Source organism: Metopolophium dirhodum, chromosome 8 (assembly GCF_019925205.1).
Source record: "Metopolophium dirhodum isolate CAU chromosome 8, ASM1992520v1, whole genome shotgun sequence".
Lineage (NCBI taxonomy): Eukaryota > Metazoa > Arthropoda > Insecta > Hemiptera > Aphididae > Metopolophium > Metopolophium dirhodum.
The window spans coordinates 4,772,371-4,786,148 of NC_083567.1; the positions used below are offsets into that span (position 1 = coordinate 4,772,371).

Consider the following 13,778-nt stretch of genomic DNA (forward strand, 5'->3'; position numbering starts at 1 on the left):
GGCCGATGTTCTTTACAATGCGGAGGAGACGTTCAGGATCTTTTACAAGATGGTTGAAGAGATCCTGACTCTCAAAGAAGAGGAAGAGAGGGCCAGACAGGCGGATGAAGCCTAGCGGACAGGCTATGAAGGAGGACCGCTGACATAGGGGCAATCTGGAACGCGATGTCAAGGGCGGCGGACTCCGGTCGGCCCGAGAAACCGGCTCGGCGGCTCAACAAAGAGTATAGTATCTGATAATAATGTATTCATGTTTGTAATTATTCATTATTTTTAGTGCATAATAAACGATGGCGACGCTGTCGAAGTAATGCGCAAGCAGTCCCGGCAGCGCCGTCGATAACAAGAAAAAAAAAGGCCTCGGAATTAAACAATGCTGTTAAAAAGCAATTATCTTCAAGTAGATGACAGGTTAATGGTTACCTATATACTATATCTAAGCTAGCTCCAGTCGCTAGACTCGATGGCCAGTGCCCAGTCTGTTGGAGTAACATAAGTATATTATAGTGGCTCCGGTCGCCGAACGCGAGTTGCGCGCATGCGTATAAACGTAAAATCGAACTTTGTATGGCTCTAACTTCCAAAATAATAGTTTCCACAAAAAAAATCAAACAGTTTCGAAATCAGCGTTGAAAAACAAGTCTTTTTGCAAAAAAAATTTTTGAATAGTTTGGGGCGTGGTAAAGTACATTTTAGCCAAGTCGGGTAGGTAACAAACAGGGCTAAGGAAAACAATTAGAAAAACCTATTTGTGTGGCGGGGGGGGGGGGGGGGGGGGGCTAAAAAAGTGGTACTACTTACACTTCAGTTACGGAAAAAGGGTTTGAAGTTAATACCTAGTTATCTATTTTACTGCTAGACCGCGTTTCTCTGTAATGTTTATGAGTGCTGTAAATACAAATTTTCGAATTTCTTTACTAACGTAAATACATGAGAAAATAGATCTATTTTGTCATGCGTAAATACTGCTTTACTGCTTTACTAGCCTTTAGCACGATTTTTGGGTTGTAGCCATGGATAAAAGATAGGGTTGTATAGTTATAACTTGTAGATAATATTATTATCTGTGGTACAGCCGTACTTTTAGGTAGTTTTAGCATAAAATATAGCCATAGATAAGAAATATTATAAGTACGTTACTTAGATAATACAATCATACTTGAAATACTTGATGCTCGAGCGACGAGCACAGACAGAATTATCGAGGTCTCACTGATCTTCAGTATATTAGTCTTTAAGAAAAATATACTATAGATGAGAATACGGGACAGTTCAATTAAAAAACCGCGACACATTTTTGCCGAAAACGTATGGATTGCATACCTTCAAACATATTATTATAGGTCCTTATCATTGGTTCGACAACGCCGAAGTATTTATCATATAGGAAACCACTACGATTTTGGGGATCCTATGTCGTAGAATTTTAACATTGACTGTACCGTAATGGTATCTATAGTATTTGCTTTAAGCCTATTTTTTTTTTATAGTATGCCTTATACGTTTTAAGTTAATGATAGTGTTATTTTTCTAGGTATCTACTGTAAATGTGCTCAGGACATATTGAAGATAATAGTATATTTACTCAACGACATCAGTATGTTGCTGCAATCAATAAAACGTCTGCTTAAATCAAAACAATCACGTACCTACTCAAAAAATGCACTTGAAGAATGCCTAAAACTAATCAAACTGCATTTATATGGACAATAGCAATGAGAATATGACGTACTCGTACTAGAATGTGGGGAAACGCCTTTGATGTAGAAATAGAAATAGTTAGTACGCTATTGCCGTTTATTTTAATTTAATGTTTATTTTTCTGTTATGGTATTTCGTAACGTCTGACACTCTAATTGGAAATGTTCAATGTACAGTGTAATGCAACAGTTAAATTGAAGTTAGGTTAATCAGACTGTTAGAAAAAAAAAGTATAAGTAAAAATTATAAATTCAAAATGTTTTATGGTCTGAATAATTTTATTATTTACCAATTTTGAATTGATTTTGAATTTGACATTGATTTATAATCAACAGTACATAGGTACTACTGTAGATTCTGTAGAGTATAAGCATAGGTAATCTCTTTTCTATGACCAATCCAACTTATTTATTTATTAAACTGACCTTTGAACTACATAATGATTATTTTTGTTGAATATTGACAGATAGTGTACTAAAAATCTTTTAAATGGAGCTATCATATTTATTATACATTTGGTGATAAATCGACATGGAACTGAATTCAATGTTGTCAAACAAAGGACTAGATTTAAGATTTGTGGATATAACGTACAAAGTAAACAATTGGACTGATACATTTAAAATAGGTATATTTTTTATATTATGAGCAAAAATGAACTCTAAGAATAATATATTTAATAATACTTTATTTACAGAAAAGAAAACTATTTTAAAAGGTGTGAGTGGTGCGTTTTATCAAGGTCAACTATGTGCAATTATCGGATGTTCGGGATCTGGAAAATCATCATTATTAAATGCACTATCTGGTTATAAGTAAGGAAATTACTTTAAAAGATAAAAATTTTATATTTTCCTCTTTTGACTAGAAAAATCATACAGTACATTAGATATTAATATTTTTAAATTCTAGAAAAATATCTTAACTAGGAAATATTATTTTATTATTATTTTTATTTTGAAAACTATCTATAATGTTTAGGAATAATATTTAATTTTATCGTACACTTTTGGTAGTTTTTATAAAACCAGTAAATAATAACTTTGACTTATCATAATGTATAAATAATCCTATTAATTTATTAATTATAGGACAAGTGGATATAGTGGAACAATATTTATTAATGACAAACCTCAAGAATTGGAATCATTTCAGAAACAATCATGTTACATTATGCAAGAAGACCAACTTCATAAGCAATTAACGGTCAGAGAAGCTATAGAATTTGCATCAAAGTTGAAATGTTTAACTTTATCATTAAACGCAAGCAAGCTTAAAATGGTAAGAAACTTAACTTTTAGTTATTCCCATAATGGCATAATCCATTAAGAAACATCAATTTTATGCTATAATGTGAACTATTTCAGATAGACTTGATTTTGGAAAATTTGAATCTGCTTAAAATTCAACATACGGCTACAATGAATTTATCTGGTGGTGAACGTAGAAAACTATCCATTGCATTAGAACTGGTCCATAATCCAAGCATCATGTTTTTTGATGAACCAACCAGGTGAGTTTATTTACTGATGATAATATTGTTGCTCATGTGTAAATGCATATAAAATAAATATTTTTATAATATTACCATATTATTTAACTTTTCGATTTTTTTAATTAATTCACTATTAATAAATAAAAAATTATGATTTTTAGATTTTATGTTTAAATATTACATGATTTCAATGATTGGATTAATTATATTTATTATAATTCAATTTAGCGGGTTAGATAGTTTATCAGCAAATCAAGTAATAGCCACATTAAGAGAACTAGCCAACACAGGTCGTAACATAATTTGTACAATACACCAAGCTTCTGCTTCACAATTAAAGATATTTGACATTCTTTATGTACTTACTCCATCTGGCCAATGTATTTATCATGGTTTGACATCAAATCTTTTAGATTATCTGGCCGTCCAAGGTTTACGATGTCCATTGTATCATAATACTGCAGACTACAGTTAGTATACAACTATTTATTGAATCTTTATTTTAAATTTTTATGAAAACTAAATTAATTAATTGATGGTTTCGATAGTTATTGAAATAAGTCTTGGAGAGTACGGAGATCAAGCTGAAAAATTGGTAAAATATATCGATAATGGAAAGTCTACAGAATGGTTAAAGAATACTTGTCAAAAACATTTAGTTAAAGGTTTGTGAAAATGAAACAATTTATTATTTAAGTTTTTTTGTCTGTGGCACCAAAGGTTTTAAAAAGTGGTTGGGTGATTTCAAAACTTTGTGGCCTCAATATCTTCATATTTAATTTAAAGGTGCCGTAATATATATATATATTTACTCATAATAAAGTTATGATATAAATAAAATGGCCCTAATAACATGAACTTCTGGTTTATTTCAACATATATCATAAGGCTTCTATAAAGTAAATATTAAGTAATATTGTGGTGTAGACATGTTATACACAAAATATAGTGTTATGTATGCTTGTTTTTGTAAGCAAGTTTAATTTCTGATGTGACTGTCAGATTTGTAGATAGTTTTCTATTACACAATTTAACACGGGTTTATCTAATTTCAGAGAATCAGTTGATAGCTGTTAACATCAATGACAAATGCAAAGATACACAATTTACCAACCATTTGATTCAACTTGTTATTTTATCACACAGGTCTACAATTAAGACATTAAGAGAAAAAGTATTTACAATATAAATTTAGATTTATTTTTACCATTTACATAGTATTTACTATACATAAATTATATAAATACATATTAATACATGGTATTGATTGTATTTATAGTTCATCACTACAAGATTGATGGTTCATATTATTGTTAGCGCTGTATACGGTTGGGTATACTTCGGTGTTGGTATCAATGCATCATTTATACACGATAATCTAATGTTGTTGTTCTTCAGTTTACTGTTTATTATGTATACTGCTAGTTCGTCAATGATAATCAACTGTAAGTCTTGTACAAATAATAATAATTAATAACATGTATACAAGGTGATTCACCAAGAATGTTCACCTCCATTTTTTCCTTTAATAATGAATAGATTCAAACTCTGATTTTTCTAAATATACACCTGTATTTAACTCTGTTTTTTATAACGTAAATTATTTAGTGGATAATATTTTTTAAAATGTTTGTTCTAAGGATAATTTATTATAGTCCTTAAAAATGGACTTACAAAAATATAAAATATATGTAATATTGGATTTAGTATTTATTATTACTAAGTATTACTTGAGCCATTTTTACAAATTAATAATTAATAATTATTAATGTTGATGGATTAACATAACCATTAACATTTTTAAATCACCATAGTCCCTAACTTATGAATCCATTATTTATGAACCTTTTATTTTTAATACAAAAAGTTAAATAACTAAAACCCTACTTGCATTTTCAGAAAAGTTATCCACTAAATATAGACAGTAAAAAAGGGGGTTTCTTATTTGAAAAACTGATGTTTATATTTAATCAGGAGTACAGGACACTCCTTACGTAGTACAAAAAATCTCAAGAATTTAAAAATCAGATTTTGAATATCTGCATTATTGAAGAAAAAATAGATGATCATGCTTGATGAATTATCCTGAATAAGTATATTGAATAAAATAAACTTTGTGTGAGTATTATAATGTATAATATATTCATGACATTTGTGTTGTAGTTCCCTTGGAAATTCCAATACTTTCAAAAGAGCATTTCAACCAGTGGTATTCCTTGTCGTCATATTATCTGAGTTTCACTATAGTAGACCTACCAATTCAGGTAATGGTTTGAAAAGCCTCAATGAAAAAAATAAAATATTGAAAATATATCTATATAATAATGAAAAAATTGTACACACACATGGTTATAATAATAAAAAAAAAAAACATTAAACAAACACCAATACATCAGATAAAGATATACTTTTCTGAAACTACTTCATAACTGAATGAGTTAAATTTAATATGTTTACTGTTTAGTTTTTTTTTTTTTTTTATTGAACTTAAGCCCGGCGACCATGGCCATTAGCTGTTGTAGGGGTTATGAACTGTGGTAGGGGTAAGTTTGATTTTACGATTGTGTTAACGGTTGTTACGGTAGGTAGCAAACACGTGTATGTGTGGCAAGGTTTTTAACTACTATGAACCCGGGTGGTCAACCATCCGGGAGCTAGTAGCTGTGGCCGTTACTTACTCCCAGTCGCATTCCGCGACTGGTAGTAGCCAGCGCGCCACGCCAAGCCACTGTTTAGTTGTATGTATACTAGTATACTACATTTTTTTTGATGCATTAACTAATGTTTGTTTTATAAACATGATTCACTGACTCAATGTAACACTGTCGTAAGATGTATCCCTAGTATTATTTTTTTACACAAATAACAAGTTATTTATATTTTTTAGGTTCTGTGTACATTTTTGTACTGTGTAGTATTGTACTATTTCACTGGACAGCCACTTGAATGGCCAAGATTTGGATTGTATACACTCATGATGTTAATGGTGGGACTGTTATCACAGACCATAGGAATGTTAATGGGAACATTGTTCAACGATTTAAGAGTGAGTATTCTATAATATGTTTATGGCATTAACCGTTAACTAGTGTTAATTACTTTTTTCGATATTATGTTTATAGTTCAGCACGATTCTAACAAGCTTCTTGCTCATGCCATGGATGATGTTTGGTGGAATTTTCATTAAAATATCTGACACACCAGAGATTTTTCGATGGTTATTTGACATTTCCTTTATGAAACATGCCATGGAAGGAATAGTGCATTGTGTTTACGGTTTGGATCGACCCAGGTTATATTGCCCCAAAGTATGCTATTACTACCATGTTTGAAAGATTCAAAGTTCTGTTGTATAATATTTAAACTTTGAATATCATTTCAGATTTACTGTTACAGCTCTTCGCCGTCAAATATATTAAAAGATTTGGACATGCCAGTCAACAAGTATTGGTTTAATTTCTTTGCTGTTACTGCCATTTACTTGTTATTGAAGGTGTTGACATATTTAGTGTTGAAAAAAAAGTTAGAAATTCACTGATGGGCCTCCATGTTTAGTTTTATGTTTCATAAGTCATCATACTATTATTATTATTTGAACCATCCGCATTGATATTCTTACCAATGATTTTTTTTGTTTGTACTGTTACCCTGATTAACTTTGCCAAAGATATAACATTAAAGTGATGCTAAATAATAATTATTATATTAATAAATTAAAAATAAAGTCAATTATTTAATTTAAGTTTTTAAATCACAAACTAATGTAATATTTAATGAGACTGGTGATTGCTGTGTGACTATTATCACTGTTTAATTTATTGTTATTGTTTACCCTTATGTTATTCACATACTTTGTTTTATTTATTGTTTTAAAAAATATGTTGTATTTTTAATTTATTATTTATGTAGCAGAATGTTCACTCTAGTCTACAACATGTTTACTTTGTACGGTTTATTATAGACACACATATTATAGTTTTATATATTTCATTTGACTTGATATATTTAAACACATTTTATGTGTCTTTTGGCCATAGACTAAGGTCATTCCAATTGTATGAAGTATATTTCAAAATCTTGATGTTTTTAAAATGTTAAATTAATTTTATTTTTATAACAATGTAAGCTTTATTGTCAAACAAATTAATCATCACAAAAAGTATCGTAAGACATGTTCCATAGAATTTAATTTTTATATTAATAAATATTAAATAATATCAGTTTTTGCCTAGTTATTTTATATATAAAATATTAATACTGAAATGGAATAAACGCCGAATGAAATTGTACACCTTAAAAAAAGTTTAGTAAATTGCAGTTTGCTATCTAAAACTGGTTTTTTCCCATGTTAACTGGTCATTCTCCTAACGTAAGCAGAGTTTATACTATGTATTATGTAAATGCAACGCATAAAAGAGAATTTAAAAAAAAAACTCATTAGTTTAAATTTAGGCCACCACTATACAAGAGATAGTTTGTAAACATAATTCATCATTTTAGGATTGATTGGTTATTGTCTATAGTCATCTTAAAACGTTTTTACATGCAGGCAGGTCTTTTTTTATAAATAATTTCTAATTATGTCTTATTTATCTTTTTACTACTAAATCAAAAGGCAATATTTATTTTTAAATGTATACTATTGTTTTATGCTTAAGAAAATGGCAGAATAATTCTACTTATTACATTACGATTTTGGAAAAATACGATATTCATTATTTTAGCAAGTTGCTTTGTTTGATATACAAAAACTAGCCCAGACACATGAAGTTATATTTTCGACACTTTCTGTTGATAAATTTTAGCTTGTGCAGATGTGCAGTACTACACACAATAAGAACTATGAATATAAGAACAATTGACAAACATAATTTATAGAAAAACTCAATCAGTCTTCAATTAAATGTATAGAACATTCTAATAAATATCCTATCAAATGTATATAACAATCAAAGATATTTAATAAGTGATCCCAGTGATTGGCCAATGGTTAGGTTAGTTAGGTAATTATTTTAATTTTACATTACAGCTATTATTTTTTATTTTAAACAATTGTTTGGCCTGATATTAATAACAGTATTATTGAGAAAATCACAAAAAAACAAAAAAAATCCAATAAGCATTATGATTACAACATGGACACATATATTTCAATACAAAAAGACTGCAACAGTTTAAAAAATATATAATCAACCAATGTAGGTGAAAAAAAAACAAACAAGACAATAATAATTTACAAATAAAAACTATGTGTGATATGTTTCTAAAATAAAAAATAAAACACTACGCACCCAAAGAAAATCTCTAATAAACATTTACCAAACAGTAATTTAATAAATAAATGTATTACATAATATTATGATTCAATGATTGTATTAAGTAATAAAAAAGAGGTCTGATGTTCAATATTGCTCAATATTCAATAGGAAATATTAAATTGTTGGTCGATGCCTGTTTCGCAAGAGAAGCGTTTTTCCTGGCTGATTTACTCTTGCGTCGTTTGTGGTCTTTCTTAGAGTCGGCTACAACTGTAACTTTTGACGATACAGTCGTTGGTGTGCCATTAGTATTGTCATCAGACATTTCTCCGGCACTGCTTTCTGACACGCTGGTCTCTTCGCTTTCTGAAACCACATTTAGCGGCCCATACGCTCTGTCTTCGGCTTCAGACGCTTCGCTTTCACTAGGAGTATTATATTCTCGTATATTGCGCTTACGCTGCTGACGTTGTCTGTGTTTTTTTGCTTGTGCCGCTATGCTTATATTGAAGCTGAAAATTGAAAATTATGCTGTAAGACATACCGTTTAAATATTGTATGAAATTTTATAATGCATACTTTATCATTTTTTCAATGACATGATCATTAAAACGAACGGTTTTTTTTGAATTTAAATCATTCATACTTGACCCCAGTACATCTGAACTTTCAGTGTCCACGTTGTCCACGGATGAACTGTACATTTGAGAAGACAAATTAGAGTCATCTATAGTACTACATTCAGACAAAGCTCTTTTTTTTAAGATTCCTCGCTATCGGAAACAAAAAAAATTTACATTAATTTAAATATTTGTAAATTTAGAAAAAAAATACAATATTTATTCATAGCATAATCACTTACAATTGTTGGTCTGATGTTATTAAATTCAATTGGTAACGATCCGGGTATGAAATCTATTGTTTTTCTAGTTTCTGGTAAACTGCCGACAACAGCTATTGGTATGGCATTTGATTTTTGAATCTTCTTTCCTTTCTTTTTTTTTCTTTTTTCCTTAGTTGTTTTAACATTTTTATCTTTGCATCGATAATTTTCATCATTTTTCTTGATGCTCTGTTGTTTTTGATTATTTAGTTCATCTTCTTTACTATAGTCAAATATATCATCGTCATCATCATCATCATTGTCGTCATCATCACTGTCATTGAGAGGAATTGTAACACCGTTTGTTGAAGGTTTTGAGTTTTCTTTATGTGTTTCTATTTTAATACACTGAATTTTTAAGTCATCTTGGTCAAGTCCATACCAATATTGATTGTTGTCTGGTTTAAAATGTATAGAAAAATGTAATATAACATTTTTATCAGAAGGTAATACGTTGACATCAGACTTTAATAAGCTCGATTCAGATGGAATTTTTAAGCAAAAGGCAAACCATATAGGAAAAAATCCCGAACCAATGGAATGGAATTTGCCGGAGATCAAATTTTTGTCTTTAATAACTATCACAGCAATCGATGTTGGATCGACGTTTTTTACATTGAGCGTGAGAAAACATTTATTTTCAAAAATAAATTCGTGATCTGGCAGGATATAGTGTACATCATTTTCAGTGATATTACTATTATTACAGCTATTTTGCACAGTGTTGTCTTTAAGATCATTTATGTTCACATTGTCATGACCATTAGTCACTATAGCTTTATTAACATCCGTAGTATTACAATCTTGGACCTCGTTGTTATTTTCACTATTGTTCACAACTGCATCAAAATTACTATTTGCAATATTAAAGTTTTGACAACTTTCATCTTTGGACATTTCAACCTCACTAACAAGATTTTTTACATACTCCAGCGATGGCTCTGACCGCAAGACTGGAAGGCATAGAATCAACTTTTTAGTACTTTGATCAAACGTAGCATTACCTTCATTTTCCAGTACGCTGTAAGGCAAATTGATATCAAGTTTATACTTTGAAGGCTTATGACAAATTAAATTCAATGTCTTAGGGAGCACATCAAGCTCTAAATTTGCTGTAGAGTCCAACAGCGGTAAGTTAATTTCAATAATTAACTCTTTTGGTATGACAGCATTCATTTTACAATGCATATTATATCCATGTTCTTGAATGTCTATGTCGTTTCGATATTTTATAATGTACTTAGGAACAGTATACAGTGACTTTTGTTTCAACGCACCCAGATCATGATGTTGAACCGGTCGATCAACTGGTGGCTTATACGGACACCCGGGTAATTCGGCAGACTGGAGTTCGGCGGACGGCTGGAAATCCTTGATTGACTTACGTATGACCAACGACCGAGCGACACCTTTGAATGCAATTTTCGGATACTTGAGATTAGCCTTGTCTAAGACCACATTGTTGTTCTTCTCGACCATACTGAGTGCCGTGTCCTCGACCATGTCTTTCAGACTCTTGCCGTGCGTGGTCAACTTGAGCGCGTCCGGATGAAACACCACATCGTACACGTCGCACGGCTTATGGGCCTTGTCGTAGTCCTCGCGTACCGGCGACAGGCAATGCGGCAGGGACCAATGGTCACCGCCGGTGCCCGGGCGGCTGGTCGGCTTCTGCAGCACATCGCAACAGCACACGTTGATGAACACCTTCCGCACGCCGTCGGCGCTCGTCTTCACCACGTACCCGGGCTGCGGGCGCACGAACGTCACTCGGGTGCCGCGTTCCAGTTCGTACTGTTCTATCTCCCGCTCGTACTGCGCTCGGTTCTCCGGGTCGTTGATCTCGTCCACGTACTCGCACAGCAGTTTGCGGAACTGTTCATTCTTCAACGCCTCGCCGATGCTGTCCAATTCCTGTTTGGTGATGTCCAGATCCTCGAGCTTTGCCTGCCGACTGCCGTCGTCGTTCATAGCTCGATCACGCGAGTTTTCGGGCTCTCGTACTGTCGTCGTCGTCGTCGACGAGGAAAAAGCGATCGGTCGGGAGTGTGATTTTCGTGTTTGCGCAGCAGCGTTCACCGTTTGCGTTGTCCGTCCGCCGCGCACCGAACAGTAAATATTATTGTATGTATGTATTATTATATCGATAAGTAGGTGGTACAATTTTATAGTTGTGCCTACCTATTTACTACTATTGTTGTCTATTGGTGGTTCTGCGGCGGCGGCCTATGATTTACAGCTACAACTACTGTGACCGTCACGGAAGTAGCATAATAACAATGTTTACTATTATATTATTATTATATTCATGGTTTAATCGAGCATTGTTCCAAACACCAATACACCATAGATACGTTATCACTTATCAGCGATAGACCTCCCGGCCGGCCCGGCATAGATATAATTATCAGCAAATCCGGGTTTACAGCTGTTTCTTTCGGATAACACGGATGTCGGATATTTGTTGTTTTTTCCGTTTTCGTGCGTCATGGGATTCTACAACAATTATATTGTGACGTGTATGACCATTTTATAACATTAAATTAATGTATTATAACTGTCTACCTATGACCTATCATTATGTTTGAAACAGAAGTAACGAAACGATAATCTAAGTTTTTAACTAAACTCTAAAGTTACACAATATAGACATATCACATATAGGTATATTGGATATGTCGCCATATTGGCTATATATTATTAAATGTGTATACCTATAACATATTATTATTATAGTTATAATTCATAGGTATCTTAAATCGTGGTTAATCCAACTGTAAAATGGGTATTCCTACAAATTCATATTATCAATATTACTATTCCTATGATAATACACGGTAAATTATAATAATATATTATTGAGTACCTATTATTATTATCCGGACCTAGGCTCCCTCTAGAAACGGTTTACCCGAAAGATTGTCGATGTTCACTCCTATATCTATTTTAAACGTCGTTCGTTGTATTAAGCACAATATTATTATTACTAATTATATTTGTTTTTATGATTGAAATAAAGTACGTGTCTATTTGGCAACAGTCCACGTGTTCTGGCTTCTCCGTATCACATAAAAAAATATATATATATACAGCAGTGTCAATTATAAATTATAATAATTAATAAATTAGCCAATAAAATATAAAATACGTCACGACGACGATTAGTATTTGGAGGACGTTGTCGAGTTGTTATTTTCATTATGCTACTGCAGTTAACCGTGGACTACGAATTAAGTTGGATTATAGGTACATTGTTATAAAATATATGACTTTATTACATTAATCTTACACAGGCAAGTAGGTAACTGACAGGTGGTCGTCTCCTCTAGAACGTGTATATGTTGTATAACAAATATTTTAAGACGCGCAGATGTGTATTAAATAATATAAGTCATAACTATTCATATCATAGACAAGGTATTACTAGCAGGTTAAGTACTCAGCTATAATTAATATCGACGGCTATTAAAAGATTAATCATAGTGAACGTCGCTTTGTCGGGATTAGACCTATATAGGTGGCTTGGATCGAATATTTCCATAGTGTTGTAAACTTGTACGTTTTAACTCTGTTTTATTGTACCAACGATGTTAGGTAACTTGGTAGTTGGTGTGCTGATGCATATTGTCTGGTGCTGATTTTTTAATTTAGGAAAGTTGTTAAAAGGCGAAAACTGTGGTTTTCAGTAATTTTTACAACATGCCACTTGGCACACAAAATGTTTCTCTTCAAATTTTCACGTCACGAACAACTTTTTCTCCAACGAAGGCCTTTTTTATTACTATTCAATTTTTTACACCAAATTTGACAACATTTTATTTTATAATTTATTATGATAATTATAAAAAAAAAAAACCTTCAACATCTAACCGGTTGAAAACTACAGTTGTATAGTTACCTATATCAGTCATCAATAGTGTTGCCATTATGTTCCTAGCACCTATAACGGATTGGACATAAAAGTCAAAAAGTAGAAAGTATCTATAATATTCGATTGACCCTAAATTTGTTTATTTTCTTTTTTACTAATTTATTATATTAGTAAAAAATATAAATTCTTAATATTAATTCATTAAAAATTACTACCCATAGAAACCGAAAGTGACTCTAAAAACAGCGAAAATATCCATCTGACCATAATATAAGTAGCATGACCATTAAAATATAAAAATGGAAATATGAAATTATAAAATGTACGAGTAGATGTAAAAATGTAAATGTAAATAGTAAATGTACAATAGTCAATAGATAGAGTAGATAGACAGATAATGACATAGTGCAAACATTATGTAACTATTAGAGTTTAAAGTTTAATTAGGGAGTACAAATGTGATGTTTAATATTGTTTAAACCATAGCGCCCAATATTTAAATGATAGGTTTACCGATTACAAGTTAATTAGGTGTGTGGGTCGAATATCTAATATCAATTAGGTACCTAC

At 31.6% G+C, this 13,778-nt stretch overlaps 2 protein-coding genes across 4 annotated transcripts; one reads left to right on the forward strand and one right to left on the reverse strand.

Moving 5' to 3' along the window:
* Positions 1–825: 825 nt before the first annotated feature.
* On the forward strand, positions 826–7,418 carry LOC132949854 (ATP-binding cassette subfamily G member 4-like). 3 transcript variants are annotated; one of them, XM_061020938.1, is made up of 14 exons: positions 826–1,449; positions 1,535–1,778; positions 2,168–2,329; positions 2,399–2,516; positions 2,793–2,982; positions 3,069–3,214; positions 3,425–3,666; positions 3,745–3,861; positions 4,252–4,370; positions 4,476–4,641; positions 5,360–5,460; positions 6,084–6,242; positions 6,319–6,504; positions 6,579–7,418. In XM_061020938.1, exons 3-14 carry the CDS (start codon positions 2,233–2,235, stop codon positions 6,732–6,734), a joined length of 1,797 nt encoding a protein of 598 aa, XP_060876921.1. In that variant the 5' UTR covers positions 826–1,449; positions 1,535–1,778; positions 2,168–2,232; the 3' UTR covers positions 6,735–7,418. The 3 variants fall into 3 exon arrangements, with proteins under 3 accessions (XP_060876921.1, XP_060876922.1, XP_060876923.1); XM_061020939.1 differs by lacking the exons at positions 826–1,449; positions 1,535–1,778 and adding an exon at positions 1,785–1,937; XM_061020940.1 differs by lacking the exons at positions 826–1,449; positions 1,535–1,778 and adding an exon at positions 1,940–2,077.
* Positions 7,419–8,318: 900 nt separating this feature from the next.
* LOC132949853 (protein kintoun) lies at positions 8,319–11,678 on the reverse strand. Its single transcript, XM_061020937.1, has 3 exons — positions 9,317–11,678; positions 9,034–9,227; positions 8,319–8,966 (listed from the first exon to the last, which is right to left on the reverse strand). Exons 1-3 carry the CDS (start codon positions 11,306–11,308, stop codon positions 8,609–8,611), a joined length of 2,544 nt encoding a protein of 847 aa, XP_060876920.1. The 5' UTR covers positions 11,309–11,678; the 3' UTR covers positions 8,319–8,608.
* Between the last annotated feature and the right edge of the window lie 2,100 nt (positions 11,679–13,778).

Excerpts from the sequence above, each read along its gene's own strand:
- LOC132949853 (XM_061020937.1), bottom strand. The coding sequence starts at position 11,308 with ATGAACGACGACGGCAGTCGGCAGGCAAAGCTCGAGGATCTGGACATC. Across the intron at positions 9,228-9,316 it reads ATAACATCAGACCAACAATT|CGAGGAATCTTAAAAAAAAG; the intron begins GTAAGTGATTAT and ends TGTTTCCGATAG. Across the intron at positions 8,967-9,033 it reads GTCATTGAAAAAATGATAAA|CTTCAATATAAGCATAGCGG; the intron begins GTATGCATTATA and ends TTCAATTTTCAG.
- LOC132949854 (XM_061020938.1), top strand. The coding sequence starts at position 2,233 with ATGGAACTGAATTCAATGTTGTCAAACAAAGGACTAGATTTAAGATTT. Across the intron at positions 3,215-3,424 it reads TTTTTTGATGAACCAACCAG|CGGGTTAGATAGTTTATCAG; the intron begins GTGAGTTTATTT and ends AATTCAATTTAG. Across the intron at positions 3,862-4,251 it reads TCAAAAACATTTAGTTAAAG|AGAATCAGTTGATAGCTGTT; the intron begins GTTTGTGAAAAT and ends ATCTAATTTCAG.